The sequence below is a fragment of the Thalassophryne amazonica genome, chromosome 15, assembly GCF_902500255.1.
Source record: "Thalassophryne amazonica chromosome 15, fThaAma1.1, whole genome shotgun sequence".
In the NCBI taxonomy this organism is placed as follows: domain Eukaryota; kingdom Metazoa; phylum Chordata; class Actinopteri; order Batrachoidiformes; family Batrachoididae; genus Thalassophryne; species Thalassophryne amazonica.
In genome coordinates, this window is record NC_047117.1 from 23,611,171 (window position 1) to 23,635,271 (window position 24,101).

At 39.7% G+C, this 24,101-nt stretch overlaps 1 protein-coding gene across 1 annotated transcript in view; it reads right to left on the reverse strand.

Moving 5' to 3' along the window:
- The window catches only part of inpp4b (inositol polyphosphate-4-phosphatase type II B), a 468,720-nt gene that overhangs the window by 161,659 nt on the left and 282,960 nt on the right, over positions 1-24,101 (reverse strand). The window contains exon 9 of the mRNA XM_034187536.1: positions 9,212-9,342. Coding sequence (XP_034043427.1) covers positions 9,212-9,342 — 131 coding nt within the window. The remainder of the gene's footprint in view (positions 1-9,211; positions 9,343-24,101) is intronic.

Consider the following 24,101-nt stretch of genomic DNA (forward strand, 5'->3'; position numbering starts at 1 on the left):
GTAATCAATACATGGACGAAGTCCGCCATCTTTCTTGCCCACAAAAAAGAAACCTGCCCCCATCGGGGAGCTGGAGTTCCGGATCAGCCCGGCAGCTAATGAGTCCCGGATGTAGGTCTCCATTGATTCGCACTCAGGTCGTGAGAGGTTGTACAGCCTGCTGGACGGGAACTCAGCACCTGGAACCAAATCAATGGCACAATCGTACGGACGGTGCGGGGGAAGGGTGAGTGCCAGATCCTTGCTGAAGACGTCAGCAAGATCGTGGTACTCAACCGGCACTGCCGTCAGATTGGGAGGGACTTTGACCTCCTCCTTAGCCTGTGAACCGGGAGGAACCGAGGATCCTAAACACCCCCGATGGCAGGTTTCGCTCCACTGAACCACCACCCCAGACGGCCAATCAATCCGGGGATTGTGCTTCAACATCCATGGGATGCCCAAAATCACGCGGGAGGTAGAAGGAGTCACAAAAAACTCAATCTCCTCCCGATGGTTTCCAGACACTACCAGAGTTACTGGTTGTGTCTTGTGTGTGAGTAAAGGGAGGAGGGTGCCATCTAGTGCCCGCACCTGCAATGGCGAAGGAAGCGCCACCAGAGGGAGCCCTACCTCCCTTGCCCATCTGCTGTCTAGCAGATTCCCTTATGACCCCGTGTCCACCAGTGCTCGGGCTTGAAGGGTTAAATCCCCGCTCAGGATTGTGACTGGGAGTCGTGTGGCAATTTGTGTGTGTCTCACTTGAATGGTTTGACCCCCCCTTAGCCCAGTCTCTAAGGGCGGTTTCCCTAACAACGTCAGCAGGGGGAGCTGTTGCCCCACAAAGCGCTGCGGCTGTGGAGCGTGGGGAGGGCGGCGCCTTATCGAACCCGGAAGGGAGAGGGGCGGCGCGTATCCGGTCACGTCCTTCGCCTCGCTCCCGACGGCGTTCCTCCAACCGATTGTCTAACCGTATAACGAGATCGATAAGCCCATCTAAATCCCGCGGTTCCTCCTTAGCTACCAGCTGCTCCTTCAGAACCAATGACAGTCCGTTTACGAAGGCGGCGCAGAGCGCAACGTTATTCCAGCCGGACCTCGCAGCCGCGATGCGGAAGTTGACTGCATAAGCGGCTGCGCTCTCGCGTCCCTGTCTCATTGACAGCAGCACAGTTGAAGCGGTCTCTCCTCTGTTAGGGTGATCAAACACTGTTCTGAACTCCCCCACAAACCCAGTGTATGCTGATAACAACCGTGAGTTCTGTTCCCAGAGCGCCGTAGCCCAGGCGCGTGCTTTACCCCGAAGCAGAGCAATCACATAAGCTATTTTACTAGCATCTGACGCATACATGACGGGACGTTGTGCGAAGACGAGCGAACACTGCATAAGAAAGTCCGCGCACGTCTCCACACAACCTCCGTACGGCTCAGGAGGGCTTATGTATGCTTCAGGGGATGGTGGGAGGGGTTGTTGAACCACCACTGGAACGTTTATATCCTGCACAGGGTCGGCAGGAGGACGAGCCGCAGCAGCGCCCTGAGCGCTCGCCGCCATCTGTGCGGAGAGAGCCTCCACCCTGCGGTTCAGGAGGATGTTTTGCTCAGTCATTTGATCCAACCGAGCCGTAAAGGCGGTGAGAATGTGCTGTAGCTCACCAATCACGTCTCCTGCAGACGCCTGCGCTCCTTGCTCTCCCATTGGTCGTTCAACAGCCGGGTGACGCCCCTCAGAGTCCATGACGCTGGCCGAGATATCCTGTTGGGAAAGTGTAGTGACACGGACCCACAACAGGGGGCGCAAATGAACGGTCAATAGATGAGCCAAAAAGTAACAATTTAATGTTGTGAATGTGCACAACGAACGTACAGACAATCACAGAATATCATAACAGTCAATACACAGAGGTGACGTGTGGGCAGGCTCGAGGATAGAAGACGTCTGTCCTGAGAAGAGCCGGAACCACACGATTTCCGCCGCCCCAGAACCTGGTGAATACTGGAGCCGCCAAGTCCCGAATTCCCAGGTGATCACCGTCCCGACTGTCGGATCTGGTACTGCTGGCGAAGAACAAAGACAGTCAAGTGTGGGTGTGTGTACACCCAGTAACAACAACGGTGGGAATGCCACCTCCACCTCTCATTCAATATGTTGCAGCGGTCTCAGCTGAAAAAGAGCACCGTCTTGCACAGCCTCCTCACAAACGACCGGTTCTCCTGCAAATTCTCACAATAACAGTTACAAATCTCACAAAAAGGCTGAGAGTATTACCTCCTATGAAGTATGATATCTCGGCAACGAGGTGGAGATGACGTCTGGTCTTTATGGAGTGAGATGATGTTGAGTAGATGGGTGACAGCTGTCAAGAGGTAATGAGCGACAGCTGTCACCCCCGGCTGTGTCCATGGCGGCAGCGCCCTCTCGTGCCTGAAGCCCGCACTTCAGGCAGGGCGCCCTCTGGTGGTGGGCCAGCAGTACCTCCTCTTCTGGCGGCCCACACAACAAATTTAAGACTTTCTTTTTTACTCAAGCGTTTGCTTAGCTTTTGGGCTGCTCTGCTATCCTATGTTATGTTTTATGTTTTTATGTCTTGGCCATTGTCTGATGTTTTGTGTGGTGTACTGTGCTTTTATGTTGTGAAGCACCTTGTGGCTCTTGTCTGTGAAAGGTGCTATATAAATAAAATGTACTTACTGTTTTTGACTTTGTGTCAAACCAACGGTTAGTTCCTGAGGTTCAGAACATCAGCTACAACATTTTGGCCATGTGGCATGTTTCTTTAGGCATGATCTGGTGCACAGGTGTCTACGGCAAATAGATGAGTATTGAGATTGGGATGGACTAGTTATCTGCCTGGGTGGTTGCCATTCAGCACTCAAGGCAGTTGTGTTGTGGTGGATGTGGTGATGCAGAGCACCATGCCAGCACATCCTCTCAGACTTGACCTGACCCTTACTTGACATGTCTGCCAATTCTCTCCTGCCACATTATGAGATTTCATATAACCATTCTGCAGTTTATTGAAACATAATGAAAATAAGCACAAAAAAGTAAAGCATGCTCTGTTTTCCAAAGACATATAAAACATTGTGTCATTACTGGGATATTGTTGAATAACCGTCTTAATCATCTTTGTTTAAAGAATGCAAATAAGATGTGAATGAGGTAATAGGTATTAACAGCTAAAAGCACCCCCCCCCCCACACACACACACACTTCACTGATTGTGGAACAATTCCATTGTGCAGCACATTTGCAAATTGTATAAAGAAAATGCTTGCAAAGTCATCTGCATAATAGACCAGCAAACCTGTTTAGATATATTATAAATCTGCAGTTTTTGTTCACATTTACTGACATTTGTGTAAATTTTAACACGTTTTCTGCCAATCAAAATACCCTTTTCAGTTGCCCCACATGAAATTTGTGTTGCTATGGGAACTATGAGAGCAAATAGATGAAGGAAATCACGTCTCATTTAGGCTGACATTGACATAATACACCCAGATTTCATCCCTAGACTCAAAAACAGAAATACAGAATGGACTCGACAGGTTTTTTTTTTCCACAGACTGTATGGGCAAACCGTTCGTCACCCACAGGTTTTCTGAAGAGCGGATCTGAAGTTCAACTGGACGGCTCTCGTATGTCGCTTTCTTAGCAGTGCTCGAGTCTGCCCAACTCCAGGCCAATCCATAAATGTATAAAATAGTGAAATGCACAGTGGTGGGCACAGCTAACCAAAACGTTAGCTTCGATAAGCGCAGCAGGGGGTGCTGGGTAAATTCAAGGATCACAAACACAAAAAGAATGCACGAGAAATGAATGAATAAAAAAATAAACCCCAAAAACTGTCATCTTTCAAAAGCAGTAAAACACAGTATTAGAAGTCACAGTTGATCTCGGTATTAGATACACTGTCATTTACGAACTAAAAGCTGCTGCTTTTTTCACACGCTTTGAACCCTGCGGCTTAAACAACCGAAAAACGTCCATTAATGCACTGATTGGCAGAGTAAAAGACATGTCGTAAATATAAATTCTTACCTATTAGTTTCAGTGGGATTCATTAAATTCTGAAGAAATAATCCATATAAAGAGTCCTGATTATCCAAAACAGTGTCTAAGAAAAGTCCCTCTGTAACACAGCTGTGCCGTGAGATCTCCTCTCTCTCACTGAGTCTTGGCGATAAAATTATGCCGTCAGCCACAAAGAAATAAAATAAAGTTAAAATTAGTTAGTTTTCGTTCTGCGTCAAGCAGACAGTAACACTCACTGTAATGTCCAAAATGAACCTGAACTACACTACCCAAAATGCTCTCTGCGTCAACTGGCCAATCACGTTTTGCGCTTAATGATGACATTATTAGCAAGCGACAGCCACAAACACACAACAGACGGACACCCTGCTCAGAGTGCCGCTTTCATTGGACAGACATCTCTGCTATTTTGGCATTGTGGGATAGCTCACCCACAGATTGAGCTCGCCGGACTACTTTCTCCACACTGCTCAGCGTGCCACTCTCATTGGAGCAACAACATACAGAATGTGTCTCTTCCCAGATAGATCTCTTTCAGTGCAGCTTCTTGTTCTAACTTTAACACGAAGTTAACACCCGAGTCTTTCATCGCCAACTGTAAATGGTAATCAAAACATTCCAATCGTATCTTTCTGAACTCTTCCGCAACAATCCGCATCGTGTCAATATTTGCAGTATGCTTGAGCAATAACAGGTGAAGTTGCTCATAAACTTTAAGTTTCTTAAATATTTATTACAGCCACTCTTAAAACTTCAGTTACTGTTATAATTTTATTATTATTTTGGTAAATTTTAGAATTAATTTTGATGAGATATACTGATTATCTCACAGGAACTACTTTTTTTGCGCAGGAATTCTTCAAGCACGTCGGCCGCGTGCGCGTACTATCACAGAATACCCAGAAACTGGCTAGAAATTCAGCCGAAACGAGAGTGTCAACTTTTAGCTTGCCATAAGCTAAGCTAGTGGTGCTCGTGAGAGTGTGAACAGAGGGACTAAAATGTTTGATTTTAGTTTTGACGGTTAAACTTTGCTCACTTTACCAGCAAAAAAAAAAAAAAAAAAGTTAGTGGACTGAAAGTTATCAGAATTAAATTTATAGGAAGATAATTGGTCAGCTGATGGTTTAAAAAGTTATCTGAAAAGCTAATCCGCTAGCAAAAAAACCCCCAAAACATTAGCTTCGACAATTATTGGGTATCGGATTAGCCAAACTATGCCCATCACTGGAAGTGTAATGGAATGAATGAAGCAAGATCATCTATCAAAGTTACTAAGCTAGCTAAGGCTATCAGGTGACGTAACCTTGTTTTGCGTGCTTGGTCAACCATAGTTTTGTGATTAGAAGTGGCTAAGGATACGTACATCCGTATCTTCTGCGGGACTGCTAAAGGTAAGGACCGAGGAGAATAAGTGAAGTGCGCAATGCAACTGTGCATGCGTGGGTCAAACGGGGGCAAAAATTCCAACTACCAAACTCTCACTGCTCCCATTGAATTTCGTATACAGTTGCATTAGCGGACTGTGCAAGTTAAGGCTTACAGGGATTGCTTCAAAGTCTTTAAACCTTAAGCGACGCATACAATAATGACAGGTGCGCACGGTTACGGATATATTTGCGCATTCTGATTGGTCGGTAAGACATGACGTCACCAGGGAATACCCTCCGTATCTTTAGAACGGTCTCTGTAGATACGGGTCCGTACCCGTAGCCACGGCCTTTGTGATTTTTGGAAATGGTAGCTTTGGGTTTAGGCATTAAAAACTATAACCAACATTACTGTCTTAAATATCTGTGGCATCATCACAACTAATGTCAACAAATTATTAAAACCTGCTAATTGGTGGTAATGGTGCTAACATACAAATTCACTCAATGAAAATAATGGAGCCCAGACTTCTTAGATTATCTGTTAGTACATTTAACTGCACAGCACTCCATATTACCTTAGGTACTTGTCATAAAATGCTTAGATAGGACAAACACAGGTAGTCCAAAGTAGGTAGCAGTCGCTGCTAGCAGCCGGACCTGGCGCACTAGCTGTTACTCAAAGCAACCATCAGGACGTTATGGGTTAACACAGCTTAATATGATGAGCTGTAAAAAAAAAGTTACCCCCTGAACTGTTGTCATGTGTTAGCTTCATTTTTCAGAACTGAAGGTTACCACTTGGTTTTATCCGGCTGCAGCGGTTAAATGAACAGAACGGAATCAGCTGCAACTCTGCATGTATTACTCACAAAGACATAACAAAACTTTGCACTATAAACACTAAAACAGCTAAATCTGGTATTTCCTTGACTCCACTTGAACTCGACTCCACAGACAAAATACAGAAAGCTGTGCTCAGCAGGACATAGGCTGAATGCCCATTTATAACGTCTTGGCTCATTATCCACAGAAAACGCACCAGAACTGGACACATTTTATGTTGTTTGATTCAGTTTTATTCAACACCTCTTCTGGCAGCTCTCACCCTGTGGCTGGAACAACTTCTACTTCTCTCTCACTCACTCACTTATTCCCCATCCATTTCTATTTGAATCATTCCATGATGTATGTTTGTATGTTTAAATAAAAACCAGTGGTCTTTAGGCATGAAAGAATATGTTCACTATTTCACAGTCCTACTCATCAAAACATTGGCAGCCAAGCCTCAGTAGTCACCACTGATGATGGCAATGCTTTTTTCTTTGTTGCAAAAAGTTAAAAAAGAAGCAATCAACAGCGCAGCCGCAACATGAGATGCAAATCTACTGTGTACTCAAAACAGCAATGAAATAGTTGAACAACCTAGTTTTTAAACTGTCACCACTTTAGTGGTACAAAGCAGTTAAGGAAATATGGGAAATTCGGTGTATTTTTCCTCAGACCAGTTTATGTCAACCCTGCATCTGTCTTATTAGTGGTCAGACATTTACATACAGTGCATCTGGAAAGTATTCACAGCACTTTACTTCTACTTTCCACATTTTAAAAAAAAATGTTACAGCTTTAGACCAAAATGGATGAAATTCATTTTTTTCCTCAAATTTCTCCACACAATACCCCATAATGCCATGAAGCTCAAAATTGAGCTCAGGTGCATCCTGTTTCCACTGATCATTCTTGATATGTTTCTACAGCTTAACTGGAGTCCACCTGGGGTGAATTCAGTTGATTGGACATGATTTGGAAAAGCAGACACCTGTCTACATATAAGGTCCCACAGTTGACAATGCATGTCAGAGCACAAACCAAGTATGAAGTCAAAGGAATTGTTTGTAGACCTCTGAGATAAGATTATCTCAAGACACAAGTCTGGGGAAGGGTACAGAAACATTTCTGCTGCTTTGAAGGTCCCAATGAGCACAGTGGCCTCCATCATCTGTAAATGGAAGAAGTTTGGATCCACCAGAACTCTTCCTACATCTGGCCGTCCGTCTAAACTGAGTGATCAGTGGAGAAGGGCCTTTGTCAGGGGGGTGACCATGAACCTGATAGTCACTCCAGTATTCTCCAGCATTCCTCTGTGGAGAGAGGAGAACTATCCAGACAACCATCTCTGCAGCAATCCACCAATCAGGCCTGTATGGTAGAGTAGCCAGAGAGAAGCCACTCCTTAGTAAAAGGCACATGGCAGCTCACCTGAAGTTTGCCAAAAGACACCTGAAGGACTCTCAGACTATGAGAAACAAAATTCTCTGGTCTGATGAGACAAAGACTGAACTCTTTGGTGTGAATGCCAGACATTGTGTTTGGAGGAAACCAGCCACCATCCCTACAGTGAAGCATGGTGGAGGCAGCATCATGCTGTGGGGATGTTTATTGGCAGCAGGAACTGGGAGACTAGTCAGGATTGAAGGAAAGATGAATGCAGCAATGTACAGAGACATCTTGGATGAAAACCTGCTCCAGAGCGCTCTTGACCTCAGACTTGGGTGACGGTTCATCTTTCAGCAGGACAATAACCCTAAGCACACAGCCAAGATGTCAAAGGAGTGGATAACAAAGTGTTCAAATATATCTTTGGTCATAGTAGAAAAAAAACATCTAAATTTTTGTTTTATCTGACCATACAACATTCCCCCACAATGTTTTTTTCTTTCTTCATGTCTTCACATGCATACTTTAATCTGTTTAAAAGCTATCAATTGTTGCAGAGCGGCTTCTTTCTTAGATGGCAACCTTCAAGGCCACAATTATATAAAACCCATTTGACTGTAAAACGTGTTCCAGTGTCACCATTATTCCAGGGCAGACCTGTGTCCTATTGGATCATGGGTTGTTTCTGACCATCTGAATCAATTCCTCCTGTGCTGAGGGTGACAGTTTTGGCCTTCTTCTTGACCTTTTCCAAAATAGCTTCACTGCTCAATCCCTATAACTTACATACAGTTGTTTGAAATAATGATCATGGAATCTGCTGACCATGATTAGACCACACCTGGTAGCTTCTGCAGCTTCTGCAGTTTGGGTTATTTAAAACGACTATTTTGTTTGCCCCATTTTATTTCCTTTTCAGCAATTTGTGGAAAAAGGGACTTATTTTGCACGGCACATTTGTCAAAGTTGGATAGAGCATTCAGAGGCTTTGTTATGCAACAGATGTCCAGTCCTTGTACATGGGTTGACATGCTGCCCAAATGCTTTCAAAGATTATTCTAAACATATTTCTGAAAAGACAAGAAGTAGGTTGCTTACAAAATGTCCATATTTTTATTGTCAAACCCAACAGAGAAATTAAAAGCACTGCTACTCAGAGGCCAAACTGCAGACAGATAGAAATGTGAATTATGTACATTTATGGATGAAAAACCCACAAAATCACTCAAATATTATTAAAAAAATGAATAGTAACAGCTTGAGAACTTAGTAGGAGGAGGAATAATTAAGTCCTATACAGGCCATGATTGTCATTGATGTTGCTGCTGATCTCTGGTTTCTGTAGCATTAAGCAGGTGAGAGCCTATGCCTTCTTCTGGACAGGGCGCCAGTCTGACAAGGTTTACTTTTCCAGCCAAGACCTGCACCCATTTACAGCTTTGTAGGCTGGACCAATACAGATGAAGTGTATTGTCCAAGGACATAAACATGAATGGAACACAGGTCTACATATTGGTGGGCCAACTCCTGTTGATTAACCATCTCTATATGGGTGTACACAAACATTTGAGCACAGGTATGCGTGTAGAAACTGATTTAGACATACCAGTAATCTTGTCCAGTTCTGCCAAAGTCTCCTGGTAGGAGCTGATGTTCGCTCTGTAACGCATTATCACCTCCTTCCTTAAATTGTCCCAGTGAGGTGACAGATCCCCCAGGTCTTTTAGATCCTGCACCCTACAAGTAAACATAAATCCAAGGAACGTTACAATTTCATTGCCAACGACAACCAGCACTCAGAGAATCCAACCCACAAGATGTGCACGTTTTTTTTCACGACATTTGATTAGTTCTGTCCAAAATGGAACCACTTTATCCTTGACTAACACAAAACCCTTCTATAATGTTTAATTCATAGTGGCCCCAAACTGGTTGAGTTAAACAAATCTCGATAGTTCAAGATTTCAGGATGAAAATACTGCAGTTACTGGTTTACAATATGCAGGAGTATGTAAACCCTAATATTGGGCAATGAAATGTGAAACATCATCTTTGGACTTGTATGGCCTGCAGCAATGCTGAGTTGTTTAAAATTTTTCTTTACATTTCTGAGATAAGTACGCACGTGGACTTCCATAAGCATGTGTTCCATGCTTTCTCACCTGTCTAATGACATTTTAGCTTATTCAGGGGAGACAAGAAGCATTTTATAGTTTGATGTTTTTAGCCTCTCTTACATTGTATATCCGTTTAGCCTGTGATGGTTTCAACATGCAAACTAAATACTAGAGTGGTTTAAACTGCATTTGTCCCAAATGAAAAGATATATTGTAGCCTAGGTTTAAAAATATCAAAGCTGTCCTTTAACACTGTTTGAATGTGGAATGTAAGAGTTTTTCTTTTGTGGTTGCAAAATCTAGACCAGAGCTTTTGTTGTTGATAACTTACTTTGGGCTGTTTTTTTTTATTTTATTTCAATTTTTTATATATATATATATATATATATATATATATATATATATATATATATATATATATATATATATATAAAAACCATTTAAGGATAATTGAGGTATTTTAGATTTTAAAATACAGGATATTGAGAAACCCCTCCATTGCAGCACTAACAATATATTAAGTTACTGGAAAGAAATTAGATTGATTTTGGGTGGATATTTGAATTTTGAATTTATTTTTTTATTTATTCAGCGACAGAAATAGCAGCAGCAGCAGCAGCATCAGCAGCAACTGCAGCAACTACAACAGCAACAGAGTCTGTAATTTATAAGACACATCAAAAAACACAAAAAATTTAAACATATAAAACAAACTCAAATAACAAACAAATAACCCAACAATGCAACTGAAAGGGTGTGGGCAGAAGCAGAAGCTTATAAACGCCCACCCCGTACATCATACAATATTTAAATGCAAACACAATCACACACAATACAAATGTAGCACTATTAACAAACCAAAATACAAAGGCAAAAAAGAAACAAATATATTATTCACCATTATTATAACCAGAAATTATTAATTTTTTATAACACTTCTTAAAACAGGCCAATGAACCACATAATTTAATTTCCACAGGACATTCATTCCAAATCTTCACCCCTCTAACTGAAGCACAAAACCCCTTAACATTAGTACGTACAGGAGGCTTCTTAAATACCATACAACCACGTAATCTATATCCCAATTCCCTACTCTTAAACAAGTTCTGGACATAAAAGGGCAAAGCCTGGTTATTAGCTTTGTACAAAGTTTGTATCAGAATATAATCCACTAAATCCCTAAATTTCAATAAATTTAAATTCCTAAACATGGAATGTGTTGACTCAAAATGATGTATATTACCAATAATTCTGATGGCACGTTTTTGTAGAAGAAATACAGGATTAGTGTTAGATTTATAGGTATTACCCCAAAGTTCAATACAATATATCATATATGGTACAATTAAAGCATGATATAATGTAAGTAACCCAACCTGGGACAATATGTCCCGAACCCTATACATAATAGCAATAGATTTGGACATTTTTAACTTTATATAATTTATATGGGGTTTCCAACAAAGTCTATTATCAATTATAACACCTAAGAATTTATACTCAGATATTGTCTGTATTTCGATATTATTGATAGTAACATTTTTACATTTGGACATAAATTTATTTCCAAAAATCATGCATTTAGTTTTTCCAAGATGAAGTGACAATTTATTAGCATTAAACCAAGCCATAAATTTCCCCAGTTCATCTTCCATAATGTCCAAAAGCTGTTCAAGATTATCCCCGCTACAAAACACAGTCGTATCATCAGCAAAAAGAATGCACCTCAATACCCGTGAAACCAAACAAATATCATTTATATATAAAATAAATAACAAAGGACCTAACACCGAACCTTGAGGCACCCCACACGTGATTTCCCTGAATTCAGAATCAATGCTATTATATTGAACATACTGATACCGACCATGTAAATAACTATCAATCCAATCATATGCTAAACCTCTGATTCCATATTTCACCAATTTATTTTTCAGAATTTCATAATTAACAGTATCAAACGCTTTCTGCAAATAAAAAAAAAAACACCTACAGTATATTGCTTATTATCAACTGCAGTCGCAATATTTTCCACAAAATCCATCAGTGCATGTGAAGTAGTCCTAGATTTTCTAAACCCATATTGCTCTTCACACAATATCTCATACTTAAGTAAATAATTATTTAACCTTTTAACAAAAATTTTCTCCAATATTTTTGAAAATTGAGGTAAAAGTGAAATAGGTCTATAATTAGAAAAAATATGTTTGTCACCAGACTTAAATAAAGGAATTACTTTGGCTATTTTCATTCATGAAGGGAATTTACCTAAACTTAAGGATTTATTACAAATGTAAGTAAAAGGTTTTACAATACAATCAACAATTTTTTTCAAAAGAGCCATATCCAAATTATTAAAATCCGTAGATTTCTTACTTTTTGAGTTCTGCACCAAATCAATAATTTCTTTTTCATTCGTTGCACCAACAAACATTGACACATTTTTATTAAATATTATCTTATTTGCAATGAATTTATCACTCATTGGATCAATCTTAGTATCAAGATTTCTACCTACATTAACAAAATATTCATTAAAATGATCAGCAATCATCACATTATCATCTATCACAGTATTATTAAAAAGAAAATAAGAAGGATAATCTCTACCTTTTTTATTCTTTTTAATTATATCATTTAATATATTCCATGTATTTTTTATATTATTCTTGCTTTTAACAAGTAACTCACCGTAATATTCTTTCTTACTAGATCTCATAATATGAATTAATTTGTTCTTATACATTTTATACATTTTATTTCTTTGTTATGTATACAAAAGCGTTTCTTTTTGTGCTAAGAAAGTACTGGTCCTAAGTGAGTTTAAAATGTGTGAAATTACTGGTTTGCTTGATTTTGCACATTGCATGGTGGTCAATCCTTTTCAAATCTGATGAATAAATATAGGGTAAAGCCCGCATTAAACACCAGTTTGCATTATCTTGATATCAAAAGGAAAATACAACGGCCATGCTCAAATCTTCAATGTCACAGTGACCATTTTCAGAAAGCACTTCATGCCAGTGTGTTCCCTATTTTGAACTTGTGGAGTTGATATACTGTAACAACAAAGACAGCTGAAATGACTGAATACATGACCTTGTAGTATGTGCAATAACACCTCAACACTAACACCGCCATCTCCACCTCCAGAACCTACATTACCAGGATTGAAATGTAGATAAGCATAAGCACAATGATGCGCATCCTTGATTATGAAAATTTGGGGGATTAATTTTCAAAACCTTTATTCGGAAATCTTTATTCTGAATAACAATCCAACATTCGTACTTCCAAGATGGCACGGCTCGCTGATGTTACCAGTAGTAAAGTTAAACAACATTACATAGTTCATGTTGCTCAAACCTTTTCACAATAAAATGCCAGCATCCCAGCAAATACTTTTACTCTGAAAGGCATGCTGTCAGTGTTCCTTGTGACTGAGTTTAACTTGACAATACTGAGGAGACGTTAGCTAAAATCCATTTTCTGGATAATACCAACAATTCCCCACAATTTGTACAATGTATCATTACATACATAAGCTGAAAAAATGTTTGCTTAAGTTCAAGTTTAAATAAACTGTGTTCAGGAGGTGGGACATTGATTTGCTGTTTCAAATATTCTAAATGTTCTGTTTAATTTTGTCTGACTCTCCTCCAATAACCTGTTTAATAGGAGTCCTTTTATTTTCATATAATTGATAATAAAACTGATTTTTGAAAGCAATATGAAATACTATATTCAAATAAAAATACAACATAAGTACACCTCTTTTTACATCCCACCTTCAAACACAGCCTCATACGACCATCCATGAAAAATCTACTTAAGCTCCCAATTTTCTAGAGGAAGACAAACTTCATCTGGGCAATGCACTACTCATATGAAAAGAAAGAAAAATGTCTGACATCAGTCTGAAAGAACAAAAACCAAGAAGAATCACTACAGTTTCATTGATGTATGCTAACTGAAGGCCTGGGCTGAACAAGATAACATGATCAGAGGTATTGTAGGTGTCAGGATGAAGACGTTGAGGTTAATTTTCCAGCCAGACACCCTCAACATTTTCAATAATATATATTGTCTCCAGCACATCCACTTAAGCACAATCAAGTGTCAATCATCTGTGATTTTCCAGATTTATATAGCAAATGTTACATGGTGTTGAAATGCAGTCATTCATCATCATTTTTATTCATCGCTGATATTTTTTTTGCTGTTGTTTGTGCTTCAAGCTGCCATACTGTGAGTCGAACAGATGCTTTTTTTCTGAGCTGAGAAATGTGGGAGGTGAGGGTGAAGGATCCCTGTTTGAACCAAATATGATTAATAAAATAACAGATACGCATACAGGGTCTGCTTGCCAAATAAGGAGGCAGAGACAGAAATAAAAATTCATTCTTTACCTCCTTAATCAGAGCGTTATTGTACGTGTGGGTGAAAGACGCTGTCCTTCTTCACAGAATTCACAGATTGTGCGCGCCTTTAGATTTATAGTTGTGCAGAACACCTGATATTGCACGCACGTCTCAGCATGTTCATGTGTAGAATGCTGTCTGCATTACTGCACAGTTTCTTCAACAGTCTAACAGGATTAAAGTGGCCAAGGAATGGTGTGAAGAACAAAAAAGAATGCATCTATAAAGTCGTAGTATATATATGTATATATATATATATATATATATATATATATATATATATATTTTTTTTTTTTTTTTTTTTTTTTTTTCTTTATTCAATGTTTTACCAGGTAAGTCAATTGAGAACACTTAAAAAAAAAAATCATACATTAAGATTTCTGGATTTTTTTTTTTTAGATTATGTCTCTTACAGTGAACATACACCTAAGATGAAAATTTCAGACCCCTCCATGATTTCTAAGTGGGAGAACTTGCAAAACCGCAGGGTGTTCAAATACTTATTTTCCTCACTGTGTGTATATATATATATATATATACATACATATATACACATACAAAGAGAGTGAGAGCGAGAGAGAGAGAACTACAATGTCTCTAAATTATTTTGAAGTGGTCAGCATTCACTGTAAAATCACCATTAAAAGTTCACATCATTGCATTTTTTTTTCTTCTCAACAATCACCTCCTTGTGATGCCAACATTATTTTATTAACTTTTAATTACTTAATTTCTCACGGAGTTAGTCAAGATTCTATAAAATCTCAAAGGTATCTGGATGAAATTTTGATATTGTTGGTGGAATATCTTTTGTAAAAGTTGTCAGAATAAATTAATAGAAAATGTATATAAAAAACCCGAAAATTAAATGAAGGTTTGCACTACATCACAACTAATAACAAAGCTGATATGAGCATTACTTCAAAAGAAATCACTTCAGTATTATTTTTCCGTAAAATCAGTTGGATAAATCTAAAAATTCCTAAGCTGAAATTTTGAAATAAAGTGTAAATATTTCGAATAATAATAATAAAAAAAAAAAACCTTGGACTGCACCATTCTTTGCAACAAAGATTACATGAACCTTATTTGAAAAGAACTGTTTGAATAGTTTTTATAATATCAGCCGGACAACTGTAACAGAAAAATTAAATACTAACTTTAAATGTTCAAAAATTGAACAAATTAAATGGAAACATGGACTGTGTAGTCAAAGAAAAGAATAGAGAATAAAACAGAATATATTGAAAGAAAATGTGAATAAAGTGTCGACATTTCATCAATTCTTATAATTATATAAAATTTTGCATTCTACCTCTCCTGGAGACAAAAAAATATATAAACAGAAGACAAAAAAAAACAACAACAACAAAACAAACAAAAAAATCACTAATAGGTTTTGTAATGTGACGGGTGGGGGTTTCAGGCCGAAGGAATTAATTCATAGGCATTATTTAATACACCCACCACTTTCAGATGATGGAGCAAAATATGATATGATATGATATGGATGAATGTGAGAGAGTAACCCAACATACAGCTACAGGAGAAAAAGAAAGCAAGGGCTGACAGTTTATTTACTTCACCTTCTCAAAATGTACTGCTCAATTCTGCCACAAAACAACATAAAAAAAAAAAAATATCAAGAAAAAAAGAGAACACAAAAACGACAGACAACCAGGATGACAGAATACATTTCCCAAAGAGCGAAGAGCCGCCATGTGGGCACTTTTATTACACAGTGCGTTGTAGCTCCTGTTCGATTTAATCACAGAGGGCTTTGTGTGCCGGGTCAATAAAACCTGCGTGAGAGGACTGGAAAGCAAATCCTTATTTCACCGAATATGTGGCACCTCTTTAAAACAGCTCTATCGCACGAGTGCAGCCATTAATACCAACCCGAGTGTAAAAAGCGATCAGTGTGAGCAACCAACAGAAAAATCATACTTCTCATTTATGCAGAGCAATAGAGGATAGATTCATTAATGAGAACCCAGACAACATAATAAATAGGGTTACATGAAGCCCATGTATTGACACCTTATTACACCATGGAATATATATATATATATATATATATATATATATATATATATATATATATATATATATATATATGTGTGTGTGTGTGTGTGTGTGTGTTTTGGTTTTTCATTTATCTTTGATGTCTTTTTTGTAGAATGCAATGGGCCCCAAACCTGGGGTCTAAAGTTGCACCCTATGCTCTATAGTTATCCTAACCAGATCTGGCATTGTATCCGAGGGCTCTCTTCAAGATGGTGATCGTTCCCTTAATCGCAGACAACTGCACCTCATGTGCACTTGGGTGACCGGGGATTGCCTCAAGGTATTTCTTCAGGTTCTTCTTCATCAGGCATGTTGCTCCCACCACAACTGGGATGATACTGATGTCTTTCAATGACCATGTTGTTCGTAGGTCATTTTTCAGGTCTTGGTATTTCGAGATCTTTCCCCTTTCAGCTCGATTCAGGCCGTAGTCATTGGGGACTGTCACATAGATGATTTTGGCTGTTTTCTCTTGCTTGTTCCAGATGACGATATCAGGTTTGATTGCACCTCCTTCAATGTGTCTTCCTGCTGGGATCTTTTTGTCGTAGAAGATCGTTACTTTTCCGTTGGATGAGACTGGTGCTGGCTTGTGCTCCCAGACATGTTCTTTGACTTCCATCTCCAGTTCCTTGCAGATCTTCCAGTGGAGATATTGACAGATCTTGTTGTGTCTGGATGTACAATGCCCATCTGCCATGAGGATCTGGCATGCTGAAGTTAGATGGTTTACACTCTCAACAGCTGTATGACAGAATCGGCATTTATCATTCTGTGAGATCCCTGCCATTTTTTTGAAGCCATTTGTTAGAAGTCCCTGATCTTGTGCTCCAATCAGAATTCTTTCTCCATCAAAACCAAGTTTTCCATTTTTTAGCCACTGCATTGATCCAACTTTGTCGATGTATTCCTTTTCGAGTTCTTCTTGGAAACGTCCGGCTCTTTTGTGCTGTTTCCATCTTTCCACTCGATGTTTTCCTTCTCATTTGCTGTATTGTTCTCTGGTTTGTCTTGCAAGTTTTGTTGCAGGCATGGGACTGTTGCTTTTTCTCTCTTGTAGAAGTTCTCCGCCAAAGTTTTTTGCCAGTTTAGTGATTGAGGTCCATTCAGTTATGGCCTCGTGGTGTTGTGTGACCGTTTTTATGATTTCTTCTTCAGAGCGCTTTAAGTACTGTCCAATACTTATCATCAATGCTCTGTAGGCCTGGTCGATTTCAGTGAGACCCATACCGCCTTCTCTGCGAGGGAGATATATTCTGTCCATGCACTGATTTCTGTATGTGATTTTGTGGAGGGTGAGCATTTTCCTGGTTTTTGTGTCCAACTTATTAAGCTCACATTGTGGCCAGTTCACTATGCCAAACCCATAGGTCACCACTGGTATTGCAAACTGATTTATGGCTGTGATCTTATTTTTTGGTGTCAGCTGTGTTTTGCAGATCTTTTTTAAGCAGTTTAAGTATTCTTTTGTTGTTTTTGTTCTCATTTTCTTGTGCTCAATTGTATTACTTTGTTCAATTCCCAAGTATTTGTATGTGGAGTCTGCAGCCAGATCTTCAATGTAGCTCCCTTCATCCAATTGTATGTTTTCGGTTTTTGTCTTTTTTCCTTTTGTCATTGTGCATTTTGAGCATTTATCCAGTCCAAATTCCATGCCAATGTCTTTTGAGAACTTATGGACAGTTTCCACGAGCTGAGTGAGTCCGTTTTTTGTGTTGGCATAGATTTTCAAATCGTCCATGAACAACAGATGGTTCACAAGTTTTTGGTTTTCCTTTCCTTTGTCTTTACTTAAGTCATATCCGATGTCATGCTCCTTCAGGATCTTGCTGAGCGGGTCCATGATTAAGCAGAATAAGAGAGGCGAAAGGCTGTCTCCCTGAAGTATCCCTCTCTGAACTCGTACGTCTGGGATTGTTATTTGTCTATCTGTGTGATTGAGGGTGATGGTGGTGTTCCACTTGTTCATTTGTGCTCTCAGGAAAGATCTTATTTCCTCATTGATGCTGTAGAGTTCTAAGCACCTCATGATCCAGGAGTGTGGTACACTGTCAAATGCATTTTTGTAGTCAATCCAAGCCATGCTGAGGTTCCTCTGCCTTGTTTTGCAGTCCTCCAGGATAACTTTGTCTGTCAGTAACTGGTCTTTAGCTCCTAATCTTCTTTTGGAACATCCTTTCTGTTCATTTTCCAGGTAGCCACCAGTGTCAAGATGTTCATAAATGGCATCAGTTATGATTCCTGTCACCCATTTGTACATTGTTGTTAGGCAGCTGATGGGTCTGTACTTGTTGGGAAGCTGTGTATCCTTGGTCTTTGGAATTAGGCTTGTGTTCCCTGTCGTTAGCCAGTCTGGTGTGTCCTCTTCTCCGTTCAATATTTTTGTGAAAGCCACAGCATAATGTTGGTGTAATGCTGTCAGTCTTTTCAGCCAAAAATTTGGGATTTTGTTGATGCCAGATGCCTTGAAGTTACTGTATTCACTCATTTTCTTTCTGATTTCCTCTTCATTGATTACAATTGCTGGCATTTGTTGTTTGTCTTTGTTTTTCTGTTGTATTTTTTCAATCCACTCAGTCTCTTGGTGTTGTTTTGGGTCTTCAAAGAGTGGTCTCCAGAATTTTTCAATTTCCTCTCTCTCAGGTGGCTGTTGTACTTCTATTGTGCCGTTTGCCAGCTTTCTGTACACTAGTCTGGGATTTTTTGCAAATAGTTTGTTTATCTGTTTTGCTTGTATTTTCTTGTCTTTGTTCCTAATTTGTGCTGTGAAAGCTTTTACTAAGGCTTGATGTTCAGCCAGCCTTCCACCTAGCAGTTTGTCTTCAACATTGTATTTTCTTTTAATGCGATTTATTTTTTTAAGAAGATTCTTTTTGTGGTTCTTGTTTCCCAAAAATGTGGCCATTTGGGAGATCTCTGCTCTTAGGCGGCTGATTTTTTGTTGTAATTTCTTTTTCCATCGTGGCATGGTATTCTTTTTCTTATTTGTGGTGCCGTTTCTCTCCAAATCTTGTGGGGCTAATTTACTTTGTATGTACCATGCCGTTCCATAATTTACAGAGTTTAACTCTATCAATGTGGTTCCTTTTGGGACCAGTTTGGTCAGTCCTATATTAACTTTTTGCAGGATATTTTTGAATTTTGTATTCTCCTTTAGTTTAGTCAGCTTTGGGCGCTCTTTCATGTTCATTTTTCTTGTTTCTTCAATCTTATTTGCCAATTCCTCTTCTAGTTCCTGCTGTTCTGGGTCTGTGTGCACCTGTATATTATTTTGTAGATGAGCTGGTGAACTGTTCATTTTTTCGGGGAGCAGTGAGTTGCTCGTTTTTTCGGGGGGCAGTGAGTTGCTCGTTTTTTCAGGGGGCAGTGAGTTGTTCGTTTTTTCGGGAGGCAGTAAATGGTTCGTTTTTCCAGGGGGTAGTAAATGGTTCGTTTTTTCGGGAGGCAGTGAGTTGTTCGTTTTTCCGGGGGGCAGTGAATGGTTAGTTTTTCCGGGGGGCAGTGAATGGTTAGTTTTTTCGGGGGGCAGTGAATGGTTAGTTTTTTCGGGAGGGAGTGAATGGTTTGTTTTTCGGGGAGCAGTGGAAGGTTTGTTTTTTCGGGGGGCACTGGATGGTTTGTTTTTTCAGGAATGTACTTTTTTTGAGGGCAATCATTTTTTGGTGGTGTAATGGGTTGCGTCAGATTGCAGATGCCGTCTCTTATCTTTTGCTCAACCTCCTGTTGCATCGTTTTTATTTCATTATCCAAGAAATGTTTTTGTTTGATAATGTTTGATTTTTGGGTTGTGAGATTCTTACAAGTGATGTCTTTCTTACTTGGGCAGTGCTGGTGGAATATTTTTTGCCATTCTTTGGATCGCTTTGTCTGATTTTTGGGGTATTTTATTTTGGCATATTCCTTTGCCCACAACAGTATCCACTCTTCCTCCCTCTTCCACTGACTCCTTTTAAACTGGAGTTGCTTCCCTTTATCCATCAACTGATAGTCTTATCGCTTCCTTTTGGGCTTCTTCCTTTATTTTTTTTATTTCCTCAGCCTTCAGATATTTTGCGATCTGTGAGGCGATCAATTCCAGTTTTGCGGTTGTGGTGGCTTCTTTCTTTTGTGTAGGTAAATCCGCTTCTTTTATGCGTTCCTCAAATACTGCCTTTTCTTTCTGCCCCACTTCTCATGCCTTGAGTAAGTGAAGCAGTGAAAGATCTTTTTTTTCTCTTCAATGGTCCAATTAACTGTGGTGTAGTTTCGCTTGTTTCTTCTGGCCCATTGATGCTGTTGTTGCTGGAGTCCAGGATCAGAACTATGCTGATCTGGTGGATTATCCAGCTGAGTGTTCTTCAGTTCAGTTCCAGAACTGTCTGAACTCCTGCCACTGGTATCTGGTTGTAAATGATTGTTTGGACCTGAGTTGCTGGCTGGTTGTGGTCCTCCATCGTCCTCTCCATCAGCTTCTGCTGTCAGTGTTCTGTGTACAGATGAGCTGCTGGCTACAGGCTCAGCCTCTGTGCTCTCATCACTTCGGCTTTGATGAAGCTGTGATGACTCTGGTTTTTCATCATCATTTTCACTCTTTACAGGGACAGCAGTGAAACCAAACTTGGTGAGATCTGCCTCCTCCAGCTGCTGAAGCTGCTCTCCCTGCTGACTTATCCACAGCTTCTCCTCTTCTTTAATGTCCTCCTGGTCAACACTCAGATTCCATTCCTGGTGTTCAGGGAGAGTTTCTTCTTTAATCACCAACAACGGCTGCATGTCCTCTTCACAAAGGAATTCTACTTTAAAAGCAGGTTGTCGGTGTCAAAAATACTGGTCCTAACGCGACGGAAGCTACCAGCGCATTGGGCACATTGGGCACACACACACACACACACACACACACACACACACACACACACACACACACACACACACACACACACACACACACACACATATATATCATCATCATCAATTTTATTTATATAGCACCAAATCACAACAAACAGTTGCCCCAAGGCGCTTTATATTGTAAGGCAAGGCCATACAATAATTACGTAAAAACCCCAACGGTCAAAACGACCCCCTGTGAGCAAGCACTTGGCCACAGTGGGAAGGAAAAACTCCCTTTTAACAGGAAGAAACCTCCAGCAGAACCAGGCTCAGGGAGGGGCAGTCTTCTGCTGGGACTGGTTGGGGCTGAGGGAGAGAACCAGGAAAAAGACATGCTGTGGAGGGGAGCAGAGATCAATCACTAATGATTAAATGCAGAGTGGTGCATACAGAGCAAAAAGAGAAAGAAACAGTGCATCATGGGAACCCCCCAGCAGTCTAAGTCTATAGCAGCATAACTAAGGGATGGTTCATGGTCACCTGATCCAGCCCTAACTATAAGCTTTAGCAAAAAGGAAAGTTTTAAGCCTAATCTTAAAAGTAGAGAGGGTGTCTGTCTCCCTGATCCGAATTGGGAGCTGGTTCCACAGGAGAGGAGCCTGAAAGCTGAAGGCTCTGCCTCCCATTCTACTCTTACAAACCCTAGGAACTACAAGTAAGCCTGCAGTCAGAGCGAAGCGCTCTATTGGGGTGATATGGTACTATGAGGTCCCTAAGATAAGATGGGACCTGATTATTCAAAACCTTATAAGTAAGAAGAATAATTTTAAATTCTATTCTAGAATTAACAGGAAGCCAATGAAGAGAGGCCAATATGGGTGAGATATGCTCTCTCCTAGTCCCCGTTAGTACTCTAGCTGCAGCATTTTGAATTAACTGAAGGCTTTTCAGGGAACTTTTAGGACAACCTGATAATAATGAATTACAATAGTCCAGCTTAGAGGAAATAAATGCATGAATTAGTTTTTCAGCATCACTCTGAGACAAGACCTTTCTAATTTTAGAGATATTGCGTAAATGCAAAAAAGCAGTCCTACGTATTTGTTTAATATGCGCTTTGAATGACATATCCTGATCAAAAATGACTCCAGGATTTCTCACAGTATTACTAGAGGTCAGGGTAATGCCATCCAGAGTAAGGATCTGGCTATGTTTCTAAGATTTGTGGGGCCAAGTACAATAACTTCAGTTTTATCTGAGTTTAAAAGCAGGAAATTAGAGGTCATCCATGTGTTTATGTCTGTAAGACAATCCTGCAGTTAGCTAATTGGTGTGTGTCCTCTGGCTTCATGGATAGATAAAGCTGGGTATCATCTGCATAACAATGATAATTTAAGCAATGCCATCTAATAATACTGCCTAAGGGAAGCATGTATAAAGTGAATAAAATTGGTCCTAGCACAGAACCTTGTAGAACTCCATAATTAACCTTAGTCTGTGAAGAAGATTCCCCATTTACATGAACAAATTGTAATCTATTAGATAAATATGATTCAAACCATCGCAGCGCAGTGCCTTTAATACCTATGGCTTGCTCTAATCTCTGTAATAAAATTTTACGGTCAACAGTATCAAAAGCAGCACTGAGGTATAACAGAACAAGCACAGAGATGAGTCCACTGTCTGAGGCCATAAGAAGATCATTTGTAACCTTCACTAATGCTGTTTCTGTACTATGATGAATTCTAAAACCTGACTGAAACTCTTCAAATAGACCATTCCTCTGCAGATGATCAGTTAGCTGTTTTACAACTACCCTTTCAAGAATTTTTGAGAGAAAAGGAAGGTTGGAGATTGGCCTATAATTAGCTAAGATAGCTGGGTCAAGTGATGGCTTTTTAAGTAATGGTTTAATTACTGCCACCTTAAAAGCCTGTGGTACATAGCCAACATAGATTGATCATATTTAAGATCGAAGCATTAAATAATGGTAGGGCTTCCTTGAGCAGCCTGGTAGGAATGGGGTCTAATAGACATGTTGATGGTTTGGATGAAGTAACTAATGAAAATAACTCAGAACAATCTGAGAGAAAGAGTCTAACCAAATACCGGCATCACTGAAAGCAGCCAAAGATAACGATACGTCTTTGGGATGGTTATGAGTAATTTTTTCTCTAATAGTTAAAATTTTATTAGCAAAGAAAGTCATGAAGTCATTACTAGTTAAACGTAAAGGAATACTCGGCTCAATAGAGCGCTGACTCTTTGTCAGCCTGGCTACAGTGCTGAAAAGAAACCTGGGGTTGTTCTTATTTTCTTCAATTAGTGATGAGTAGTAAGATGTCCTAGCTTTACGGAGGGCTTTTTTATAGAGCAACAGACTCTTTTTCCAGGCTAAGTGAAGATCTTCTAAATTAGTGAGACGCCATTTCCTCTCCAACTTACGGGTTATCTGCTTTAAGCTGCGAGTTTGTGAGTTATACCACGGAGTCAGGCACTTCTGATTTAAAGCTCTCTTTTTCAGAGGAGCTACAGCATCCAAAGTTGTCTTCAATGAGGATGTAAAACTATTGACGAGATACTCTATCTCACAGAGTTTAGGTAGCTACTCTGCACTGTGTTGGTATATGGCATTAGAGAACATAAAGAAGGAATCATATCCTTAAACCTAGTTACAGCGCTTTCTGAAAGACTTCTAGTGTAATGAAACTTATTCCCCACTGCTGGGTAGTCCATCAGAGTAAATGTAAATATTATCAAGAAATGGTCAGACAGAAGGGAGTTTTCAGGGAATACTGTTAAGTCTTCAATTTCCATACCATAAATCAGAACAAGATCTAAGATATGATTAAAGTGGTGGGTGGACTCATTTACATTTTGAGCAAAGCCAATTGAGTCTAATAATAGATTAAATGCAGTGTTGAGGCTGTCATTCTCAGCATCTGTGTGGATGTTAAAATCGCCCACTATAATTATCTTATCTGAGCTAAGCACTAAGTCAGACAAAAGGTCTGAAAATTCACAGAGAAACTCACAGTAACGACCAGGAGGACGATAGATAACAACAAATAAAACTGGT